Source organism: Phyllostomus discolor, chromosome 12, assembly GCF_004126475.2.
Source record: "Phyllostomus discolor isolate MPI-MPIP mPhyDis1 chromosome 12, mPhyDis1.pri.v3, whole genome shotgun sequence".
Classification (NCBI taxonomy): domain Eukaryota; kingdom Metazoa; phylum Chordata; class Mammalia; order Chiroptera; family Phyllostomidae; genus Phyllostomus; species Phyllostomus discolor.
The window spans coordinates 76,825,206-76,848,094 of record NC_040914.2 but is presented as its reverse complement, the minus strand read 5'-3'; the positions used below and the strand labels follow the sequence as shown (position 1 = coordinate 76,848,094).

The 22,889-nt window shown below is 48.6% G+C and overlaps 1 protein-coding gene and 2 pseudogenes across 1 annotated transcript; 1 reads left to right on the top strand and 2 right to left on the bottom strand.

Moving 5' to 3' along the window:
• Positions 1–2,119: 2,119 nt before the first annotated feature.
• On the bottom strand, positions 2,120–3,328 carry LOC114488299 (annotated as a pseudogene).
• Positions 3,329–5,154: 1,826 nt separating this feature from the next.
• On the bottom strand, positions 5,155–6,257 carry LOC118497741 (annotated as a pseudogene).
• Positions 6,258–14,332: 8,075 nt separating this feature from the next.
• Positions 14,333–22,828, top strand: MVD (mevalonate diphosphate decarboxylase). The gene is made up of 10 exons (XM_028501810.2): positions 14,333–14,488; positions 16,823–16,893; positions 17,281–17,395; positions 17,713–17,862; positions 18,863–19,062; positions 19,391–19,465; positions 19,686–19,904; positions 20,277–20,392; positions 21,320–21,428; positions 22,104–22,828. Exons 1-10 carry the CDS (start codon positions 14,419–14,421, stop codon positions 22,182–22,184), a joined length of 1,206 nt encoding a protein of 401 aa, XP_028357611.1. The 5' UTR covers positions 14,333–14,418; the 3' UTR covers positions 22,185–22,828.
• Positions 22,829–22,889: the final 61 nt, after the last annotated feature.

Below are 22,889 nucleotides of genomic sequence, written 5' to 3'. Positions count from 1 at the left end.
TATGCATTCACCCAGGATCCTGCAACCTTGGGCGTATGAGGATGATGCTCTAACCAACTGACCTACCCAGCCAGGGCTAATCCTATTTTTAAAATGAGACACTGACATGGCCCCCCAAGTGCTGTCATGCTCCCAGACCCCCTTCCAGGGGTCAGTCTCCTCAGCTCTTGGAGGGTGGTGCTGTTCTAGCCCCATTTCAGGGGTGGACACGCTGGCACAGGAGGTGAACTGACCTGTCCGGGCTCTCCCTGCTACAGTGATGGGATTGGGCCTCGAACCCAGCAGCCTTCTCCAGGGCTCCTTCTCCAGACTCAGGAATCCTTCTCATGCCTCTTTCCTCCTGGGAGCAGCAGCTCTTTCAGAGGACGGATGGGTGGACTCTGATCGGGCAGGTTCCTTGATTTTTTCCATCTTTACAACAGTAAGTCTTGGCCTTCGCAGGAGCAGATTTGGAAGCCTGCAGTCTAGCCTCCCCTCCTGCTCTCCAGCAGCTCCTCCAGGGGTTGTCTCTCCAGGCAACAGGGCCCCCACCCGGCCTCCCGGCTGCCCCGCCCTGTCCCAGAGGCCCCCTGGAGGCTCTGACTAGAGCGTCAATTCCACGCCCAACATCTATACCGAAGACCAATTCCGAAGCACAAATACATAAAAAAGGAAGTTAAAAATCTAAAAATAAAGTCCACTCTTCTATTTTTCTTTGCTAATGGAGAGAAAAGGGAGACAATGAACATTTGCTGAGTCCTTGCTCCCTGCCAGCAGTGTCACCTCCTAACAGGCTCACAAGAAGGATTCAGTGGGAAACGGGAGTGCTCAGAGGCCACGCCCTGGGAAAGGCTCACCAGCCAATGGCAGAGCAGGGTTTCAAACTCCGGTCTCCCTTCCTCCAATGAGGCAGACAAGGCAGCTGTGAATGGAATCTAGAAGTGGAACAAAGGAGCACCTGGAGTAGGCAAAATGTGAGTAATTTTGAAAGGGAGGAGTAGGAACTATACAGACAGACAACCTCAGGCCTCAGGCCGTGGTGCTGACGGAAACAGTTCCTTCAAGTCTCTTCCTTAGTGTAACAGGCCATGCAGAGGACACACTGTACTCTGGTGAGCGCTCTGCTATTGTCATCTTGAAATTCTTCATTCTTTTTGAACAATTTAAATTTGTACCGGGTCCTGCAAATGATGTCTCTACACTCAAGAATGGATTAACAAAGACATGAATAATCAAATAACTGCTTAACACTTCATCAGTGAAATATGAGGCCTGTCCAGAAAAAGTCCAGCCATTGTTGATATAATGAGAACAGTTTGTGCGACATCCATGTAACCTGGCAGCCAAGGAGAGTGGACTGGAGTGCACATGCATGAACAATGATGACTTCACTGTACTAGTCAGTGGGGGCAGTATACGCTGTTGAGTGAGCATGTGTACTGTGTGGCTATTACATTCAAAATGACTGAGAGCAGAACAACAAATCTGCAACAAATCTTGCATTAAGCTTGAACATTCCTCTGCAGAAACTATTGGGATGATTCAGAAGGCCACCAGCTATGGGCAACTGGTGATTGACACGTTCATTACGACAACATGCCTATTCATGCATCACATCTCATAGAGTCTTTTTGCAAAACATCAAATCGCCCAGGGGACTCAGCCCACCTACAGCCAAAATTTGCACTGTGCAACTTGTGGCTTTTCCCAAAACTAGTATCACCTTTGAGAGGGAAGAGATTTCAGACCATCGATAAGACTCAGGAAAATACAACAGGGCAGCTGATCGGGACTGAGAGAACTGTGTGAGGTCCCAAGGGGCCTATTTGGAAGGGGACTGAGGTATCATTGTCCTGTGTACAACATTTCTTATATCTTCTTCAATAAATCTATTTTTGATATTACATGGCTGAATACCTTCTGGACAGACCTTTTATTCCTTCCTCATCCAAAGTCATCTTCATGTCCACACTTATGGAATTTACTCACGTGCTACCTTAAAAAAACACAAAACATAACTTTATTCTGATTCTAAACAAAAAGGAATGGGAATGACAGCGACAGACAAGGTTTTACCACTGAATATTGTGATGTGGCGGCAGCAGTCTCATAGTTGAAACTCAGTAAGGAAACGACTGCATTCCTGCTTTTTCAAGAACAGCTAAATATGCGGGTCCAAAAAATGAAGGTATTTTTAATTGCCTCATTCACTCCGAAGCCCATTCATCTCTTTCAGCATCCCAAAGATCAAGCACAGGTTCTGCTGAGCCATATAATACAGTGGCAAACACTCTGCACCACTGACATCACAGGACAGGTGTCTATAAAACTGACTTCTCATGCTGGGCTCCAGCCTCCCTTTCTCACAGGTCCTCATCCCCACCCACGAGAGGGGTGGTCTGAGCAACCTCTAGACCATGGTCATACTGTGCTGCCAGAGCTGGGTCCATCATGACCTCTGGTGGGGCAAGAGCAGGCATGGTTACAAATTCCAAGTTAGGGTCTCCAATTACTTTTCTAGCAAGCCGGAGGAAGGGCTTTTCAAAGTTGTAGTTACTTTTGTTAAACACAAAAATATTTTGATTTATTTATTTTTAGAGAGAGGGGAAGGGAGGGAGAAAGAGAGGGAGAGAAACATCAATCTGCAAGAGATACATCAATCAGTTGCCTCTCACATGCCCTCAACTGAGGACCTGGCCTGCAAACCAGCCATGTGCACTGACTGGGGATTGAACTGGCAACCTTTTGGTTCACAGACCCACACTCAATCCACTGAGCCACACCAGCCAGGGAAAAGTTGTAAACTTCTGACAGAGATGTTGTAGTACTGAAGATTCTTCTTTCGGTGGCACACAATTGATTTTGCCTTAACTTTCCTATCCTTAATATCTACTTTGTTGCCACACAACATGATGGGGGTGTTTTCACACCCTCATACCAGATCTCTATGCCAGTTAGGCACGTTCTCGTGACTCCTGAAGTTACATGAAACATTATTAATGGTACACTGGGCTTGAATGTTAACAGCTGTCTCTCAGCCCACCGAGCTTCTGGCCCAGTTGAGCAGATGGACCTCAACATGCAGGGCGGCTACATGCTTCTCAAATTCACCAGCCAGATGACATTTCACGAATGTAGTTTTCTCAGTCCCACCATCACCAAGCAATACAAGTTTGAACTGAACTTGGGATTCTCTTTGTGTAGCCATCTAAGTTTGTTGTTGTTATTAAAAAATCTCTTATCATCAGGGCATTCTGACTTTTTCAAAGCAACTTTTCATTACATATCAGTATGTAGCAATGTTCTATTTACCCTAAATGTTATTTCAATTGTAAAAACAATCTCTGGATACAAAAAATAATAAAAAACCTTATTGAGCCCTAACTGGTGTTGCTCAGTGGATTGAGTGCCAGCCTGGGAACCGAAAGGTTAGTGGTTCGATTCCCAGTCAGGGCACATGCCTGGGTTGTGGGCCAGGTCCCCAGCTGGAGGCATGCACGAAGCAACCGATCGATGTATCTCTCTCACACATCAGTGTTTCTCCCCCTCTTTCTTCCTCCCTTCCCCTCTCTCTAAAAATAAATAAAATGTTTTTTAAAAAACACCTCATTGAGGGCTGGCCAGTGTGGTTCAGTTGCTTGGAATGTTGTCCTGTAACTGAAAGTTTGTGGGTTCACTTCCCAGTCAGGGAAGATACCTGGGTTGCAGGTTTAGTCCCTAGTCCAAGTGTGCACAACCCCCAATCTAGGTGTGTAGGAAGGCAACCAATCAGTGATTCTCTCTTGAATCAATGTTTCTCTCTCTCCCTTTCTCTCTAAAAGCAATGAAAAAGTGTCCTCAAGTGAGGATTAAAAAACAACAACTATCGAGCCCTGGCTGGTATGGCTCAGTTAATTGAGTACTGGCCTGCAAACCGAAGGGCCACTGGTTCAATTCCCAGTCAGGGCACATGCCTGAGATGTGGGCCAGGTCCCTTGATTGGTGTGTAAGAGGCAACCACATGTTGATGTTTCTCTCCCTCTCTTTCTTCCTCCTTTCCCTTCTCTCTAAATAAAATAAATATATTTTTAAAAAGCTATGGAAATTTCATTTGCTTTTACAAATACCCTAAAACATCTTAAGCTATACAATACTTTAAGTAGAAAATCACTAATTTTTTAATTGTCTGGTACATACATTTGTGGTTTACGCATATATATATGTGTATGTGTGTGTAAAGATATACAAACTTAGTTTCTTTTATAGGAAGCCTTACTAGAATTTTATCACATTAACCAATGTAAAATCAAAGCAAGAGCTAATCACCTTTTAACAAAAACACTCTATATGCAACAGTTTAAAGTATCAAAGACATTATTTACTGGTTGATAATTAACTACCACAAAATAAGAAACAAAATACATTTAATGGATTGTTTTTCAGAGTCCAGCTGCCCTTTGGCACCCAAAACAAGGATTTCCTGTAAATAAAAGCTGCACAATAATTCACGTAGTGGTTAGTTTAGGTCAATGCTTTTTCCTCTCTATTGTTATTTTCTTCTTCCTTGGCCCCCCACCCCACAGTGGCACCCTATTATTAAACACATCAAGTACCTGGGATTTATGCTTTGGATCAAGACATCATTTGAGTAATTTCAAATCATGTACAGCTCCTCATGTAAAAAAGATGTTTGGTGGTCACGATTACTTCAAAAAGTAATCATATTTAAATAACCTGACATAACATGCCTTAGCAATTATAGAATTTTTTTTTGAGAGGGAGAAAAGCATTGATCAGCTGCCCTCCCCTCGTGCCCCACTGGGAATGTGCCCCATCGGGAATGTGCCCTGACTGGGGATCAAACTGGCAACCCTTTGGTTTAGCCAAACCAGCCAGGGCCAAGGAACCAAGATTTTGACACATGGCAATTAATAAATTAGGCAAATGTGAAATGCTATAAGATGTAAAGAGTTGTTGTTCTGTTTAAGCTTAAAGTGCTGCAGATTTCTGATAACGACTTTATTTTTTCAGTTAGCATAAACAGCCCTGATACAGCATACTAAGTCACAAAGTACAAATCCAAAGAAGGGAATACCTTCGTTAAGTTACAGAACTTTGGCAAATCAATACAGTATTCTTTAATACAATAAAATAATATTTTTGTTGGAGTTTTTAGTGAAAATTTTCCCTCCAAAAATGTCTTTTAAATACCAAATTAAAACACTAGTTTTTAATGGTGGTTTATAGCAGAGCAAGTTATTTTATATAAATATCTTTTATTAAAAAAACTGTACTTATAATACAGTTGCATTTTTTAAATAGCAGATATCTACTGCAGCCAGTAGAGAGCAGCAAGACTGGGCGCTGCACACCAGCTCTGATCGTTTTTCTACAGATGCTGCCGCCTCGGTGTCCTCAGGTGCCTTCCTGCCGGAGCTGTCACTTCTGCAGCTTCGGCATTTATTTAATGTACCCATTCCATTGCTTCTCCGCCTTTATTCTCGTTTGAAAATACTGTACTTGCCATCAGACCTCCGCGATAACTACTGAGACTGACTCCTTTCACAGTGATTACGGCCCCTGGAGTCAAAATGTTTTTTTTCTGGGTACTGAGGATGTGGTTTTTCACATGTCTTTCATCTACTGAAACTATATATGTAAATGAAATACTACTGGATTTAAGTGCCATTATTTATAGGCTCAACTACAGAATGTTCTTGCACATGTTTTGGTTCTTGCTGCACCACCAAGAGATTTCACAAAGGCAGGCAGTCCCTACTTGGTGCCGAGAAGTCTGTGGCTGCACAACTTTCCAGAAGGATCTATATGTCTGTCCACCAGCTCCAACCACAGTTGGGTTCATAGGGTTTGGGCATTTCAGCATTGCAGTTGTAACAGTTCTCCATGGGTGGTCAAAGACGTGCTCTGAAGTCCAGACCTTCATGGTGTTGGTGGCCTGTGTGACGTCTTGGTGGCGCAAAGAGGCAAAGTACTTGTGTTGCCTTTATTGTCATTTGAATGCCCTTTTCAATGTGTTTATGCCAGGTTCAAACAGTACATTTTGATTCCAAAACTAAGTGGCAAATATTTTTAGATGAGCAGTTGAGTGAAGATGACACCCAGAGCTCGGACATGATGAGCACACTGGATACCCTCAGAACCCATTCAAGGCCGTAGAAGTAGAAGCCAGCCCTGCACCGGACCATGGCCCAGAGCCAAAGCCAGCCCCCACCTGTTTTTGGATAGCCCAAGAGCTAAGAATGGTCGGGTCAAAGCAAATCAAAAGGCTATATAATTCACAATAGCCAAAAGGTGAAAACCACCCAAGTGTCTATCGATGGATGAATGGATAACCAAAATACGGTCTATCCATTCCATGGAAGATTATTCGGCCATGAAAAAGAAGGAAATTCTGACACATGCTACAAAATGCATGAGACTTGAGGACATTATGCTTAGTGAAATAAGTCAGTCACAAAAGGACAAATACTGCATCGCTACATTTATATCAGGTTCCTATAGTCATTGAATTTATAGAGACAGAAAGTAGAATGATGAATACCAGGGCCTGGGGGAGGGAGAATGAGGAGTTAGTGTAACGGGGACAGAATTTCAGTTTGAGAAGATGAGAGAGTTCTGGGGTGTTTGGTAGTGATGGCTGTATTAACACTGAATGTACATAATGCCATTGACTTGGACACTTAAAAATAGTCAAAAGCAAAATTTTGTGTTATTTATATTTTACCACCACAAGAATATACCAAAAAATCAAAAGAGAAAGATTTCATGACCTGAAAATTACGTGAAATTCACATTTTAGTGTCCACGAATAAAGTTGCATTCACTCACTCTTTCTGTATGGCTGATTGGGATCTGCCACTGCAAAGGTGAGTGGTCGAGGCCGAGCCTGTGCGGTCCACAAAGCCAGCAATATTTACTATCTGGCCTTTACAGAAGAGTCTGCAATGCCTGGTCTAGAGCTAGCTTGGGAAGCCTACGGGAGAGTCTGTGCTTGCTCAGCAGGCACACAATCAGAGTATTGGACCTTAAGAGGTCTAGTTCAAACCCTTTATTTCCAGGGCCAAGATAATACAGCCCAAAGGAGTTTAGAAGAATGATTGAGAGGAAAATTTGAAATAAGGTACGGGGATAAAATTTGGGGTAGGGGTATCTCCTAGGAACTGGGCCTTCTCCCTCTGAACAAAGTATCTTCCCATCAGCACACAGAAGGGTCTTGGCTACCTCCTCCCTCTTAGGTTAGCCTGGAAGACAGAGGAATTTGTCCTGGCAAATTCTCTCTCTCTTCCTCCTTCCCTCCCTTCCCCTCTCTGTCTAAAATCAATCAATAATTTTTTAAAATAAAGAGAGGGAATTTCCTCCTGGAGGGAGAGCTAGGAATGATCTGCCCCCACTCACTCTGCTACCACCCTCCTACACCACCAGAATGTTCCTTCCCTACCTTCTGCCATCGACACATCACACCCATGTTACATCATGGTCACCTTGGCACCCACCTCAAGTCCTTTCACACTTTAGAATCTGATTTACATATTTGCCCTAGATAGCTTGTCTGCTCTCCACCATTTGTATTATCTTGGGTTGCAGTTTATCTGTCATCACATCTACAATATAACCTTATTTATATAAGTATCAAATTCCCACCCACCCACCCACAACTGCAAATCCCTAGAGAGGAAACATTCCTTTCCTCTGGCATTGCCTAGCTCATGGTGTTTCAAATTTGCTGGGTTCTGGAAAATCTCTGTAGTGGACCAGGTTTAAACAAAAGGCAAATAACCCATGTACAAATGCATGCTTTCCTTTCAAGTCACTTACTGCCTTCTTTGCCCCTGATGCCTAGGTTGGGGCCGAGAGGACAGGTGAGGCAGCCAAAGCCACTGAGGATCACCACGCAGGACACCCTGCAGCCGCTCTGCTCTCTGGTCCCCTCTGCTGGCTGTCCTGACAGCCCCTAGGTGGGAGGAAGGGGGACAGATGTGTGCTAGCACTCAGACCCAGGTGTGGCTGGCCTGTTCCTGCTTTATTGTCCACCCTTGCTTGCCACACTGTGTACCTGCACTTAGTGAAGCACAGTGAAGCACGGCAGACAAGTGACCAATGTTAACTGAATGAGCAGAAAGCTTTCCTCACATTCTCTGTAGCTCCAAGGCACAAAAAGCTCAAGGACCAAGTCAGGAGTGCCCCTGTCACATATATGGTGCTTGACAACGGCACCCGAGGACCCCCACTTCTTTGTCTCTGCCTCAGCAGCTCTGCTTCATCTCTCTTCACAACATGAATCAGCCAGATAGCAGCTTTGATGAAGCTCCTCGTTTATTCTGTGCTTGTGTCAGAAGCCTTGCACTGGCAATTTATAACTCTGTAGGGAGCACGACTGCCATTTTACACGTCAGGAGACTGAGATACACTACAGCTGAGACCTATTTATACACTAGGTCTGCCAGCCTCCAGAGCCCATGTGGTCTCTGTCATCTATCTTTGCTACTCAGGGTGTGACCCCTGGATTATCAGCGTCTGCCATTGGCATCCCCTGGGCACTTGCTAGAAATGCAAACACTTACGACCCACCCCAGACTTGCTGAATCAGAATGTGCATTTTAAAAAGCTCCCTGCCCTGGCTGGTGTGGCTCAGTGAATTGAGTGCCAGCCTGTGGACCAAGGGGTTGCCGGTTCGATTCCCAGTCAGGGCACATGCCTGGGTTGTGGGTCAGGTCCCTGGTGGGGAGCGTGCAAGAGGCAACCACACATTGATGTTTCTCTCCCTCTCTTTCTCCCTTCCTTCCCCTCTCTCAAGTAAATAAATAAAATCTCTGGCTGGCGTAGCTCAGTGGATTGAGCGCGGGCTGGGAACCAAAGTGTCCCAGGTTCGATTCCCAGCCAGGGTACATTCCTGGGTTGCAGGCCATAACCCCCAGCAACCGCACATTAATGTTTCTCTCTCTCTCTCTCTCCCTCCCTTCCCTCTCTAAAAATAAATAAATAAATAATAAAATCTTTAAAAAAATAAATAAATAAAATCTTAAATAAAATAAAAAGCTCCCTAGATGACCCATATTTCTGTTAACATTTGAGAAATAAGATCCTACACTTTCTCTCATCAACATTGGGAGAATACCTTAAATAAAAGCAAAGCTGGGAATATAAATCAAAACTACAATGAGATACCACTAAACACCCATTAGGATGGCAAGGAGGAGGAGAAGACAAGTGTTAGCAAGGATTTAGAGAAATCAGAACACCCCTACATTGCTAGTGGGAATTTAAAATAGTACAGCTGCTGTGGAAAACACTGTGGAAGTTCCTCAAAAAACTGAGAAGAGAAATGACCATATGACCCAGCAATTCCACCTCTGGGTATATACCCAAAGGAAATGAAAGCAGGGACATTAACAGGTATTTGCACACCCATGTTCAGAACAGCATTACTCGCAACAGCCAAGAGGTGGCAGCAGGCCAAATGTCTACCAGTGGGCAAGGGATAAGCAAAACGGGACTATACCTACAGTAGAGTATCACTCAGCCTTAAAAGGGAAGGAAATCCTGACATGCTATAAGACAGATGACCCTTGAGGACATTATGCTAAGTGAAATAAACCAGACACAAAAGGACAAATACTATATGACTCCACTTATATGAGGTCCCAGGAGGTGTCAAATTCAGAGACAGAAAACATGATGGTGGTTGTCAGGGGCTACAGGAGGGGATGGAGAGTTGGTGTTCAATGGGGACAGAGGTTCAGTTGGGAAAGATGAAAAAGTTCTGTGGATGGATGGGGGTGACGGTTGCACAACAATGTGAAGGCACTTAACTGTACACTTAAAAATGGTTAAGATGGTAAATTTTACATTGTGCATATTTTACAATTTTTAAAATGCTTTAAAACAAAAATGGAAACCGAAGAAAGATTGTGGGACATGTTATTCTTTCTTGCTCCTAAGCCTTAAAATTTTAAGCTTTTTCCCCTTCTCTGAAAAGAAATAAAATATTAAAAAAAGAAAAGAAAAGCCCTGGCTGGTGTGGCTCAGCAGATTGTGTGCCTGCCTGCAAACCAAAGGGTCACTGGTTCCATTCCCAGTCAGGGCACATGCCTGGGTTGTGGGCCAGGTCCCCAACTGGGGATGTACAAAAGGCAACCACGAATTCATGTTTCCCTCTTTCTCCTTTCCTTCCCTTCTCTAAAAATAAGTAAAACCTTTTTAAAAAAAATTCAAGCTTTACTCCATTTTTGCATGACCTTTGAGGCACTTTATAGGGACATATTAACGTGTGGATGTATTTTAAAATTCCTGTCCCCTGGTTTATAACGCCCACCATGATCCAAAAGCATTAACTCCAAAACCTATTTGATAAAAATGTGAAAATAGGTAAAACATACGTATTTCAGTTATTTATCAAAGAGACCCTGTAATGAGTTTATTTCATACGTGTGCATAGGTTGACAGTTCAGGAGGACTTGGGCTGAAGGTGTCTGTGGGGATCTGTGTCTAGCCCTCTTTTAGGGTTAAAGGGGCTGTTCATTTAAGGTTTTCCACTAAGTAAAGGAGCTCTTGCCTACATGGCTCAACTGTGAGTATGGTACACAATCATAATAATGAAAACAAGGAACACCCATTTAACTGATTCGGGAGGATGGCGGAGGAAGGAATGTGGTTGGGATGAAAGAGAATTCCTTCTCTCTCCTTAGTAGTAATCAACAGGTGCTATCTAAAACTGGAAGGAAGGAAGGAAGGAAGGGAGGGAGGGAGGGAGGGAGGCAGGACAAAAACAGAGAGGGAAAAAATGTGTTATTTGGAAACATGGAGGAAAATAAAAGATTTGAAAGTGGATGCTTGACAAGTGGAACCTGGAGGAAAGCAGACTAAGACAATATTATATATACTATCTTAGTTTGTTCTGGCTGCTAGAACAAAAATATACTACAGACAGGGGAGTTTAAGCAACCACCACTGATTTCTCTCAGTTCTGGAGGCTGAAGTCCAAAATCAAGGTGCTGGCAGATTCAGTGCATTGACAGCCTGATTCCTCGTTTACAGATTCTTGGTCTTCTTGCTGTGTCCTCACATGGTGAAGGGGGGAAGGATGATCTTTGGGCTCTTTTATAAAGACACTAATCCCATTCATGAGGGCTCTGTTAATCACCTCCCAAAAGCCCTACCTCCTGATACTTTGATTATAAATGATAAAATCAAAGTTACCTGTATAACACAGACAGTATCTGGCACAAAATAGATGATTAATAAATGTCTGTGCTTCCTCTTCCATTGCTACCACGCAGAACATAAATTACTGAGGCTCACAGGTGACTTGTCTTCAAACCTTTCCTCTGTAGCTCAAAGGTTACACCATGATTATTGCCCAAAGCAATCCATCATTAACTCTTCTAAAGAAGTTTGAGAGGATTTGCATGAAAAAGAAAAGTGATTGCAAGAAAAACTTATAACCATCTGAAATGCAAGTATAAACAACAGGCTTGTGCACGCTTGATTTCAACAATCAATTGAACTTCCAGAGGCAACTTGCCCACAGCAGTCAAAATTGCTTCAGGCACATTTCACTTGGCTCAGCGATTCCAAGTCCAAGAATTTCTCCTATAGAAATACTCACACATGCACAAAATGTACGGAAAAGCAGCTCGTAAAATAAATAGAAATGACTCAATTGTCCAACAGCAGGGGACAAGTTGTCTACTTATAGTATGTCCGGACAACAAAACCAGGGAGCTCTTGTGTACCAAATTGAGATGCTCTCCAAGAAACACAGAAGTAGAAGAAACAAGGTGAGAAAAAAAGCTATACACTTGTACAGGCATACCTCACTTTTAATGTTATTTCTCATGCCTCAACATTCAAATTGATTTACTCTTGTATTTCTTTTTTTAAATATTTTATTTATTTATTTTTAGAGAGCGGGGAGGGAGAAAGAGTGGGAGAGAAACAGCAATGTGAGGTTGCCTCTCGCTCACCCCAGACTGGGGACCTGGCTCATAATGCAGGCATGTGCCCTGACTGGGAATCGAACTGGTGACCCTTTCGTTTGCAGGCCAGCACGTGCATACCTCATTTTATTGTACTTCACAGATACTGCATTTTTATCAACATCGAGGCAAGACCCTCCACCAGCAAAAAGATTATGAGTCGCTAAAAGCTCAAATGTGGTTAGCATTTCTTAGCAAAAAAGCTTTTTTAAATTGAGATATATACAGTGTTACATTCATAGAGAACACTTTGATAGTTGTCAGATGGGAGGTGGTTGAGTGAAAAAGGGTAAGGGATTAAGATATACGAATTGCCAGTTATAAAAACAGTCATGGGGCCAGGGGCCCTGGCAGGGTGGTTCAGTGGGTTGGAGCATTGTCCCATACATGAAAAGGTGGCAGGTTCAATTCCTGGTTGGGGCACCCATGAGAAGCAAGTGATCAATGTTTCTCTCTCTCTATATATAATCAATAAATATATACTCAAGTGAGGATTAAAAATTTTTTTTAAAAAAACAGTCACAGGGGCCTGGCCGGTGTGGCTCAGTGGACTGAGTGCCAGCCTGTGAACCAAAGGGTCGCCATGGGTTCCATTCCCAGTCAGGGCACATGCCTGGGTTGTGGGCCAGGTCCCCAGTAGGGGGAGCTTGAGAAGCAACCACACATTGATGTTTCTTTCTCCCTTCCCATCTCTTCCCTTTATTTATTAAAGTAAATAAATACAATCTTTTAAAAATAGTCATAGGGATGTAAAGTGCAACATAGGGAATACAGTCAATAATACTGCAAAAACTGTGTGGCGTCAGGTAGGTACTAAACTTATGGGGGTGATCACTTTGTAAGTCAGATAAATGTCTAATCACTATGTTGTACACCTTGAACTAACATAATATTGTATGTCAACGGTAATTAAAAAGCTTATTTTAAAAAGGTACATAGTGGCTTTTTGACATAACACTACTGGACACTTACCAGACTACAGTATAGTGTAAACATAACTTTTGTATGTTCTGGAAAATTTTAAAAACTCACATGACTCACCTTATTGCAGTGGTCTTGAACCAAACCTGCGATATCTCCAAGGTGTGCCTGTATTTTGCATTAAATGTTGATGGAAAGATACACCCAAAAATCCAGTAACAGGGCCCAGCATGGGAGATTTCTTATTACTCTTAATTCTCTCTTAATATCTTGACTGAAACCTGAACCATTTTAAAGCTAAAAATAAGCTTGTATAAAGGGAAGGGAAAACATGGGGAGTCACTGTTCAATGGGCAAGGAATGTGAGTTTAGAATGATGAAAAAGCTCTGGAGCTGGATGGTGGTGATAATTGCACATCAATGGGAATGTACTTAACGCCACAGAACTGTGTACTTACAGTGGTTAAAATGATAAACTTCACCTTATGCGTATTTCTTGTAATCCTCGCCCAAGGGTATGTTTACTGATTTTAGAGAGAGGAAGGGGAGACACAGAGAAACATCCACCGGTTGCCTCCCATTCGCGTCAGACCTGGATGGAAGCCACAGCCTCGGTTTGTGCGCTCACCGGGCATCCAACCCCGCAAACCGCGCCCCCCCCCCCCGCCTTTTTTTCCGTGCCTCGCGCTCCAACCAACCTAACCACCCAGCCCGAGCACCTTATGTGTATTTTCCTAAAAGAAAAAAACCAATGTACGTATATGTGCAGCAATCCATTTCAACCCTGAAAAAAAACCCCTTTGCTTATACGGAGCTTTAAAACAGAGTTTGGGGTACAAAGCGCCTGTCTCTGAAGCAGTTTACCCCTTAGCGGCCGCCACCCAGCGGCACTGGTCCGGCCCGGTAACGCGAAGCTCTGGGACACCCAGGTGGTGGGGCCTGTGCGGAAACGTGGGTTGCGGGACCCCAGGCAGAGGGAAGGAACCGGGGCGGCGGGACCGAGACCCCGGGCGTGGCGAGCTGCCCTGCTGGTAGCCTGTTAACCTCTGGCCCCAGGAACTCGCCGGACCGGTCACCCGAGTCTTCCGACCCGAGCGACTGGGATACCTGGCCTCCAGCGCCCCACTCAGCCTCCTCTCAGCTAGGAAAGCTCCTCAGCTCCAACCTACCCACCGCGTGAGGATACCGGCACCCTCGCTGGGGGTACTTCACGAGCTAAGTCCGCTACCCCCCACGTACAAGGTTGCCAGCCCGCGCCTGCGCACACCCCTTGCCTACCCGCCTACCCGCCGAAGGAGGTCCCGCGCCTGCGCACACTCAGTGCCTGCGCAGAGCCGGCGCCAGTCGGACAAAGGGGCGGGCTCGGCGTCGGCAGCCTATCGTTCGATCCCGCTCATTGGCTGAGAGTTGGGGCTTGGGAAAGACCCGCCACTTATTGGACGACGCTCAAACACCTGGGACCGCGTGGGCCAATGGTGGGGCCTGCTGGGGCGTAAGTTCCGACACTCGACAGCTGTGGGCTGAGTTCCCTGAGTTCTACGATATGGCTTCGGAGAAACCTCTTGTGGCAGTGACCTGCACCGCGCCGGTCAACATCGCGGTCATCAAGTACTGTGAGTGCGCGGGCCGGGGGCTCAGACGTGTGGGCGCCGTCAACCCGGCGCGGGGGCCCGGGTCAGGCAACATAGTTCACACAAGACGTCCGTCCTTAAGCTGCGCGGGGGTGGGGGGGGGGTGCTCAGCTCCCACGGTCACGCCCACCCCATCCACCTGGGGCCTGCTCTTAATGTCTAGCAAGTTCTCTTTGCAAGAATGGAATCGTTCAGCATGTAACATTTTGGGATTGGCTCATTTCACTCACTATACTTTCTGGAGGTTCAACCGGGTGGTAGTGGCATCAGTACTTCGTTCCGTCAGCGCTGAGTCCTGTTCCCTGGTGTGTATGGGTCACAGGTCATACACCCTTTGAAAGGCAACTAGGTTATTTCCAGCGTTGGTCTATGAGAAGTAAAGCTGCTATAAACTTGTGTATGGGTTGTCTTTTTAAAATCTATTTTCAGAGAGAGGGAAAGGGAGGGATAAAGAGAAGGAGAGAAACATCCATGTGCGATGTGCGAGAGAAACATCAGTTGATTACCTCTCACGTGCCCCCAACCAGGGACCTGGCCCGCAACCCAGGCATGTGCCCTGACTGGGAATCGAACTGGAGACCTTGCCGTTCACAGGCCGGTGCTCGATCCACTGCGCCCCACCACCTAGGGCTGTACGGGTTTTGTGTAAACATGAGTTTTCATTCTTCTAGAATAAATGCCCAGGAGTTCACTTGCTAGGTCATAGAGTAGTTGCATGTTTAGTTTTTAAAGAAACTATTAAATTGTTTTCCCAAGTGGCCATACCATTTTACATTCCCACCAACAATGTATATTGTTTTTTGGCATTTGGTGGTATTACTGGTTTTTGTTTTAAGTGATACCTCGTTATGGTTTTGGTGTGCATTTTTCTATAGGCCAAGATGGTGAACACTTTTATGGGCATATTTGTCATCTGTGTGTCCTCTGGTGAAATGTGTCTTCTTGTCTTTTGTCCATGTTTTAATTGGATTGTGTGTGTTTTCACCATTGAGGTTTTTTTCCCCAAATTTCTTTTTTCTTAAGATTTTATTTATTTTATTTTTTATAGAGGGAAAGGGAGGGAGAAAGAAAGAGAGAGAAACATCACTGTGTGGATGCCTCTGGAGCACCCCCAGCTGGGAATCTGGTCCACAACCCAGGCATGTGCCCTGACTGGGAATTGAACCAATGACCTTTGGTTCACAGTCCGGCGCTCAGTCCACTGAGCCACACCAGCCAGGGACCATTGAGTTTTTGAGAGTTCATTTTATATTGTAGATACTAACCTTTTGTTGGATATGTGGTTTGCAAATATCTCCCCCCACTCCAAGTAGCTTGTCTTTTCTTCCTCCTAACAAGGTCTCCCAAACAGCCAAAGTTTAAAAAAATTTTGGTGAAGTCCAGTGTAAATGGAGTAACTAATGTTATTCCATTTATGGATCATGCTTTTGGTGTTAAGTCTAAGACCTCTTTGCCTAGCCTTACATCCTGAAGATTTTCTCCTAAAAGGTTTACATTTTAAATTTAAGTCTATGCTCCATTTTGAGTTATTTTTTGTGTAATGAGACTTGGGTCAAGTCTGGTGACCTATAAATGTCCAGTTATTCCTACATTTCCCAAAAAGGCTGTCTCTCCACTGAATTGCATTTGCACCTTTGTCAGAAACCGGTTGGGTGTATATACGGGGTCTCTTTCTGGGCTCTCATATATCACCTGCCAGGTATGAATCTTTATTATCTCCTGTAGCTCTGCCCGCTCCCCCCCCCAAACCAAAAGTGCAGTATATTGTGTGTGCTTAACAAAGAGTTTCAAAATTTCCAGGAAGTTTACTTTGTTTGCCATGAGATGCCAAGAGGAGAAGTGCTTGGCAGAAGTGGGGGCAATTTTGACGGTCTCCAGGGAGTACGAGCAGTGAGATTTAAGGTGCTTTCAGTAGCTGAGGCTCTTTCTGTTTGGGTCAAGGCAAAAGCCTAACAATTGAGCATTCAGTACCTACCTGGTAGACACTCCAAGGTGGTTTGTCCAGTGAGCGAAGAAGATAAAACAGAAACAATGAAACAGGGAGATAGCTGGTCTCCAGCTCTGCTTTGGTACCTGGAGCTCAGTGAATTGGGGAGCAATCTGGGAGGGCTTCCTGAAGGTATGGATACAGCAGAAAGAGGACTTAGATTGTGTACTGAGAGAGCAGAGTCTAGGTGAATGGGGAACGGTGGGATGGGAGTGGGGGTGACTAGGGAGCACCATGGGGGTGGTGGGGTTTTGGTGGGTGGAGGCAACAGTGCCCTGGTGTGCAGGGTCGGGAAAATGACCGGCCTTGGCTTGGGTTGTCTGTTTCAGGGGGAAAGCGAGATGAGGAGTTGATCCTACCCATCAATTCCTCCCTGAGTGTCACTTTGCACCAGGACCAGGTTAGTATGGACTGGCAATAAACACCAAAGTAAAAATTTACTAAACTTTCGTTTAACAACTGGTAGCAATAAATCCCTAGCTCACGAAGTGTCTGTTCCATGCCCCAGTGTTAGGAATGCTCCTTGCACCTTCCCCGCAAGGTCACCGCTGAGGTTCTGTCCTTTCACTCTTGTGTCTGGTTCTGCCATGGGAGGTGAAAGCATTGGCCTCACCCTGTGTGGAGAGACCAGGCTTGGGGCCGATTCCCCTCCTGCCTCGAACTCCTGTTCCCAGCAAGTCTGCCCCTGCCCCTGAGTGGGTGACGGTGATGGGCCACGGCAGGAAAGGCCTCCCCAGCGGAAAAGGGTGCTTCACACCTGAGGGGGGTCCTGCATTTTCTTCTTCAGTTGAAAACTACTACAACAGCTGCCATTAGCAAGGACTTCACTGAGGACCAGATTTGGATCAACGGCCGGAAGGAGGACATAGGGCAGCCGCGTATCCAGGCCTGCCTGAGGCAGAGTGAGTGGGAGTCCTGCACGGGACATGGGGGCCAGTGTCAGCCTGTTCCTTCTCCTTCATTGCTCTGGGTGGAGGCAGAGACCACAGCAGGTGCTGTGCCTTCTGCCCTCCCCACCGGGCTTGGAGAGCCCCCCAGCTGCAGGGCATGGGGACACCTGTTAGCACGGCCAGATGTGGGTCTGGGGCTCCTCCCAAGAAGCAGGCCTGCAGGAATTTGGGGAAGATGTCCAGTGTCAGCTGTGCCTCTGACCCATGGCGGGCGAGCTGCCAGGAGTAGGTAGAGCAGCTCTGCCCGGTGGCTGTCTTCCCCTCCACAGTCCGCCACCTGGCCCGAAAGCAGAGGAGTGGTGAGGAGGAAGAGGACCCGCTGCCTCTCAGCCCCAGCTACAAGGTGCACATCGCATCGGTGAACAACTTCCCCACAGCTGCAGGCCTGGCCTCCTCGGCTGCCGGCTATGCCTGCCTAGGTGAGTGCCCACAGGGAGACTCGTGCTCCTGTAGCCTTCGCAGAGCCCTCGGCACGTGCGGCTGAGGCCTTGGTCATCTCCCGTCTGAGTGTTGAAATCTCCCGAGGCTCTACATGACAGGAGTCCACCTCAGCCTGGCTTAAGTGTAAAATAGGGACAGTTTCCTAGTTGATGGAACAAAATTCCAAGGGGTGCAGCTGTTTCCAGACTCTCCCACAGCCTCACTGGGCATCCATTTCTCTCCCTGGAAGTTCTGGCTTGCTTTCCTCTGCATTGGCTCACTCTTCAGTAGGGCCTGCTCACCTAGGCACAAAGCTGGTCACTAGACCAACTGGTGGGCATCGGGCCCACACTGTCCTTATAGCCACAGTGGCCCGGTGGAAACTCCAGGGACGATGCTTACTGGCTTGGCTTGGCTTATGTACCCATGGCTGAACCACCGTTGGGGATAGGTGGTGGGTAAGCCAGGCCAGGAGGGGTGTCAGTATCTGGGGCAGAGCTCTTGCCTCGTGGACCCCAGCTGTACATCCTGGCATCAGACCCTTGACCAGGCCCAGCCCTGCTCCGTCACGCCCAACATGCTGGCTACCCTGGGCATGTACATTCTTTAGGCCCCTGTGCCTTGGTGTCTGCCCCAAATAGCGCCCCTAAAAGCCCAATTTTCTGTCACTCCTTGAAGAAACTCTGGCCCCTCAGCACTTGGTCCTTCAGGTCCCCAAGAGTGGTTCCACTCCATCGCAGTACCACAGGCTCTAATGGTCTCTATGTCAAGTGTGCGCCTTGAGAATGCTGAGTGCGTGAGCACATAGTGCCGTGCATGGGTGAGGAAGTGAGTGCTAACCGTGAGAGTCAGTGGCTGAAGCTCTGTCATTTCAGAATTTCTTTTACTTTCCTGTAGGGCACGTTCTCATAGGGTGCTGAGCACAGCCTGGGCTAGGACCCCTGTCCCCTGCATATCTTAGTTCCCCTCCCCTGTTCACCCTCCCTCCTGTGCTTACAGCCTACACCCTGGCCCGAGTCTATGGGGTCGAGAGTGACCTTTCGGAAGTGGCCCGTCGGGGCTCGGGCAGCGCCTGTCGGAGCCTATACGGAGGCTTCGTGGAGTGGCAGATGGGGGAGCAGGCTGACGGCAAGGACAGTGTCGCCCGGCAGGTGGCCCCCGAATCACACTGGCCAGAACTCCGAGTCCTCATTCTCGTGGTGAGTGAGACCGCGGTGGAGTGAGGAGTCCTCTCAGGCCAGCCTGAGAGCAGGAGGAGATGAGGCTTCGCCTGCCTCTCAGGCCTGCTGCGGGTGACGGGATGGCGGTCTGTGGAGCGCTCAGGAATGACTCCCATGTGCAAGGGGGGCTGCAGGTCTTTACGCTGCTGTTCCCAGAACTATGTCATCTCCACCACAGTCCGGAGGCCTCTGTGGTCAGGAGCCCCCACCCTGCTGTCTGTACCAGCTGCGGGGAGGGACAGGACAGGGTGGGTATTTAGGGCTGGGGCTGGGGGGTGATGTCCAGGCCATCTCTCCCTCGGTGCAGGTGAGCGCTGAGAAGAAGCTGACCGGCAGCACTGTGGGCATGCAGACCAGCGTGGAGACCAGCCCCCTGCTCAGGGTAAGGCCGGCACCAGGGCGGGTGCCAGCTCCCCGGGGTACAACCTGCGTGTCAGGACACTGGCCAGGCTCCACCCACGTCCTCTGAAGCTGAGCTCATCTGCTCTGCAGGGTGTGTCGGTGGATGCTGAGGCCTGGGGGAGGCTCTCCCCAGAGCCTGTGCTGTGGCCACAGTGCTGCAAAGCCGCGGGCCCGCACTGGGAAGCACCTTTGCCTTGCAGTTCCGGGCTGAGGCAGTGGTGCCGGCGCGCATGGCAGAAATGATCCACTATGTCAAAGAAAGAAACTTTGAGGGCTTTGGCCAGCTGACCATGAAGGACAGCAACCAGTTCCATGCCACCTGTCTGGACACCTTCCCACCCATCTCTTACCTCAATGACACTTCCAGGCATATCATACACCTGGTGCACCGCTTCAATGCCCACCACGGGCAGACCAAGGCAAGGTGGGCCGGGGCAGTGCGGGAAACCCAGAGAGTGGGCCTCAGGCTACGAGTGTCAGTGAGACCAGCACATGCTTGTCTGTGACAGAGCTCCACAGAATCTGCTTTATGCGCTTGTGTGCGGAGCACCGACAGTTTCTGTCTGTTGCATTTGGTTCCATGACTGTGGGATCTCACCTTGTATTTCAAAGCACTGGTGTGGGGACCCACCCACCCCGACCCGCTCCTGCGTTGGCGGGCAAAGGTGCCACAACTCCACTCTGGGGCAGCCCCGTGGGCACTGGGAGGCCCTGGGTCTCCAGGCAGACCAGAGAGGCAGAGCCGGGCAGAGCTGCTGTGCAGAAGTTGACGGTGACAACCTGGGTTCCAGGTGGCATACACGTTTGATGCAGGCCCCAACGCGGTGATCTTTACCCTGGATGACACTGTGGCTGAGTTCGTGGCTGCCGTGAAGCACTGCTTCCCCCCTGAGTCAAACGGAGACAAGTGAGTGTTGTGCCCCCGCACTGGGGAAGCCACGGAGGGAGGGGCAGGGTCTCCTGCTGGTGTCAGGGACTGCTGCACCTAAGGCTGTGGTGCTGAAGGGGGAGTCTTGCAGGAAGTATTGATCCCTTTGGGGACCACAGGCAGTGTCTCACCAGTGTGCCTTGCCATGAACGCTTCCCCATCACACGTCCCAGCCCTGTGTTCACACAGACACATACACATGCCTACGGCTTCATGGCTCCTGTGTGGACAGTGACTGCAGCCCCACCCTGGGGACAGAGCACTTGGATGTTCCCTTCCCATTGTGTTAATGGTCCCTCCTGAGTGTGGGACACCCTCTTGCTGGGGCTGCTGGAAGTGGGGGGCTGTTGTACCTGTTTCTGTATCTGGGGCAGTGCTGATGGCTAGAGGGTGGGTGGCCAGCATGCTAACTTCCCCACCAAGTGGGATGGCCATGATAGCCTTGGAGGCTGGTGGTCCCCCATCAGAAACTCTGTTCTCACTGCCCTTGTCCCCGCAGAGGGTGGTGTGCAGAGGAACATGGTGGTGGGCTCATGTTCGAACTGAGGCATTTTCTTCTTGTTATCCCACTGGGCAGAGCGATAGCCATGGGCCATGGATGAACCCCAACCTCGGGGAGGTTTCCTGAAACCAGCCCTTCACAGTGGCCCCAGATTGTCCCTTGGTCACTCCAGTGCAGTTTTTTGTGTGGACAGTCAAAGACACTTGGAAATGTATAGTTCAGCAGCAACATGTACATTCATTGTTGTGTAGCCAGCAGTTCTACGTGGTTCCACAATTGCATGTCACCCCAGAAGAAGCCCCGTTCCCATTGGCAGTCACACCCCTTCAGGTCTGATCTGCACGTCCTCCACAGCACAGCTCCCGTCAGTGGGCACACAGCACACCCCGCCTTCCTTCCCCCAGGTTTCTGAAGGGGCTGCCTGTGGGGCCGGCCCCACTCTCAGACGAGCTCAAAGCTGCACTGGGCATGGACCCCACTCCCGGCGGCATCAAATACATCATTGCCACTCAGGTGAGTCCCGGCACCGGCCCTCAGCCCGGGGTCTGGGGCCCCCACGGCCCTGCACCCCTGGGGAAGTGCCCACCCAGCGCATAGGCTTCACGGGCCTGGACCGGTGCGTCCACCAGGTGAAGGGATTCCCTGCACCCCAGCTCCATCTGGGGTGGGAAACCAGGTTGTTAAGATTGACAGCAAAAGTAGGAGGAGTGCCGTTCTTCCATTTCCGAGGCATGTGCTCCACTGGTTGGTTTCACTTGGTCTTGAGGTGGACGTTTCAGGACATGTTGTGACTTGTGGGGCCACTGGTCTTGGTGTGGACATTTCAGGACACACTGACTCGTGGGGCCACGTTCCCAATCATGAGGGGAGAGGGAGGGGCTGGGACTGGAGACTCAGGGATCCTGGGGACCCTCAGGCCTCACCCACGGGAAGCAGATCGGGATCGTTGCTCCGAGTGGCTGAGCCAAGGTTTCACTCAGGCCACCCGATTCCAAGTCCTCGTGACATCCTGTGCCCAGGCCCCAGTCTCTACCCTTCACACCAGTCTGTGTAACGAGGGCCAAGGCCACACGGCTCTCCCTGCAGGGCCAGGGTGTCGTCACACCGTGGTCAGTTTCCCTGCGAGGGCAGGCGTACACCTGTCCCTCCCTGTCACCCCAATTTGACATTGATTTCTCTTCTTGCCAGGTGGGGCCTGGACCTCAAATGCTGGACCAGCCTCATGCTCACCTCCTGGGCCCTGACGGCCTGCCAAAGCCAGTGGCTTGACCCTCCTCGACGGGAACCCTGGCTGCCACTTGGAGAAGGGACTGCTTCGCTGGGAATGGGGTGCTGTGTGTGGCGGCAGCTGTGCCCTGCTTGTTGGGACCAGTGGGTAGGCACCTGGCCCCGGGCCAGGAATTGTGCTGTGGCTAAGTGTGGGCAGTGGGGTGACAACCTACAGACCCCCAGGTGGCCAGGAGCAGGCCCCCCACCAAGTGCCTCAGCTCCCCCACCAGTGCTGTGCTGAGATGAGGCATAGGGTGATATGTGGGACCTGGTATATCCAGCAACAGAGGTGAGCGGCCGGGGTGTTCCCCACGAAGGACCTCTGACCCTGAGCTCTGGGGCCACTCCCACTGCCTAAACAGGACCTCTTCCACCTGAGATGATGGGGCGTCAGCGCCCCTCTTTGGAACTGGAGGACCGATCACTGTTCGGGGGCAACCACTGCAGACTCAGGATCCCTCAGAGCAGGACGGTCATTCTAGCTCCTCTGCCGACCTCTGTCCGCTGGGTGTGGATAGCACGTTTCTTTATAAAAGACCAGGAGTGTGTCTCCGGTGGGGGGTGGGAGAGCAGCCCCAGACGTATGGTCACACAGGAGCCCCATCGACTGGCCACTGGGAATAAAGCCAGAGTTGCTGACCGGGCCTGGCATGCTTGTGTGGAACCAGTGTCGCTGTGTGGGCAGCAGGCGGCACTCATCGGGAG

Coding starts and splice junctions, on each gene's coding strand:
- MVD (XM_028501810.2), top strand. CDS start 14,419: ATGGCTTCGGAGAAACCTCTTGTGGCAGTGACCTGCACCGCGCCGGTC. Junction 20,393..21,319: donor CCTGAGTCAAACGGAGACAA/GTGAGTGTTGTG, acceptor TCCTTCCCCCAG/GTTTCTGAAGGGGCTGCCTG. Junction 21,429..22,103: donor AATACATCATTGCCACTCAG/GTGAGTCCCGGC, acceptor TCTTCTTGCCAG/GTGGGGCCTGGACCTCAAAT.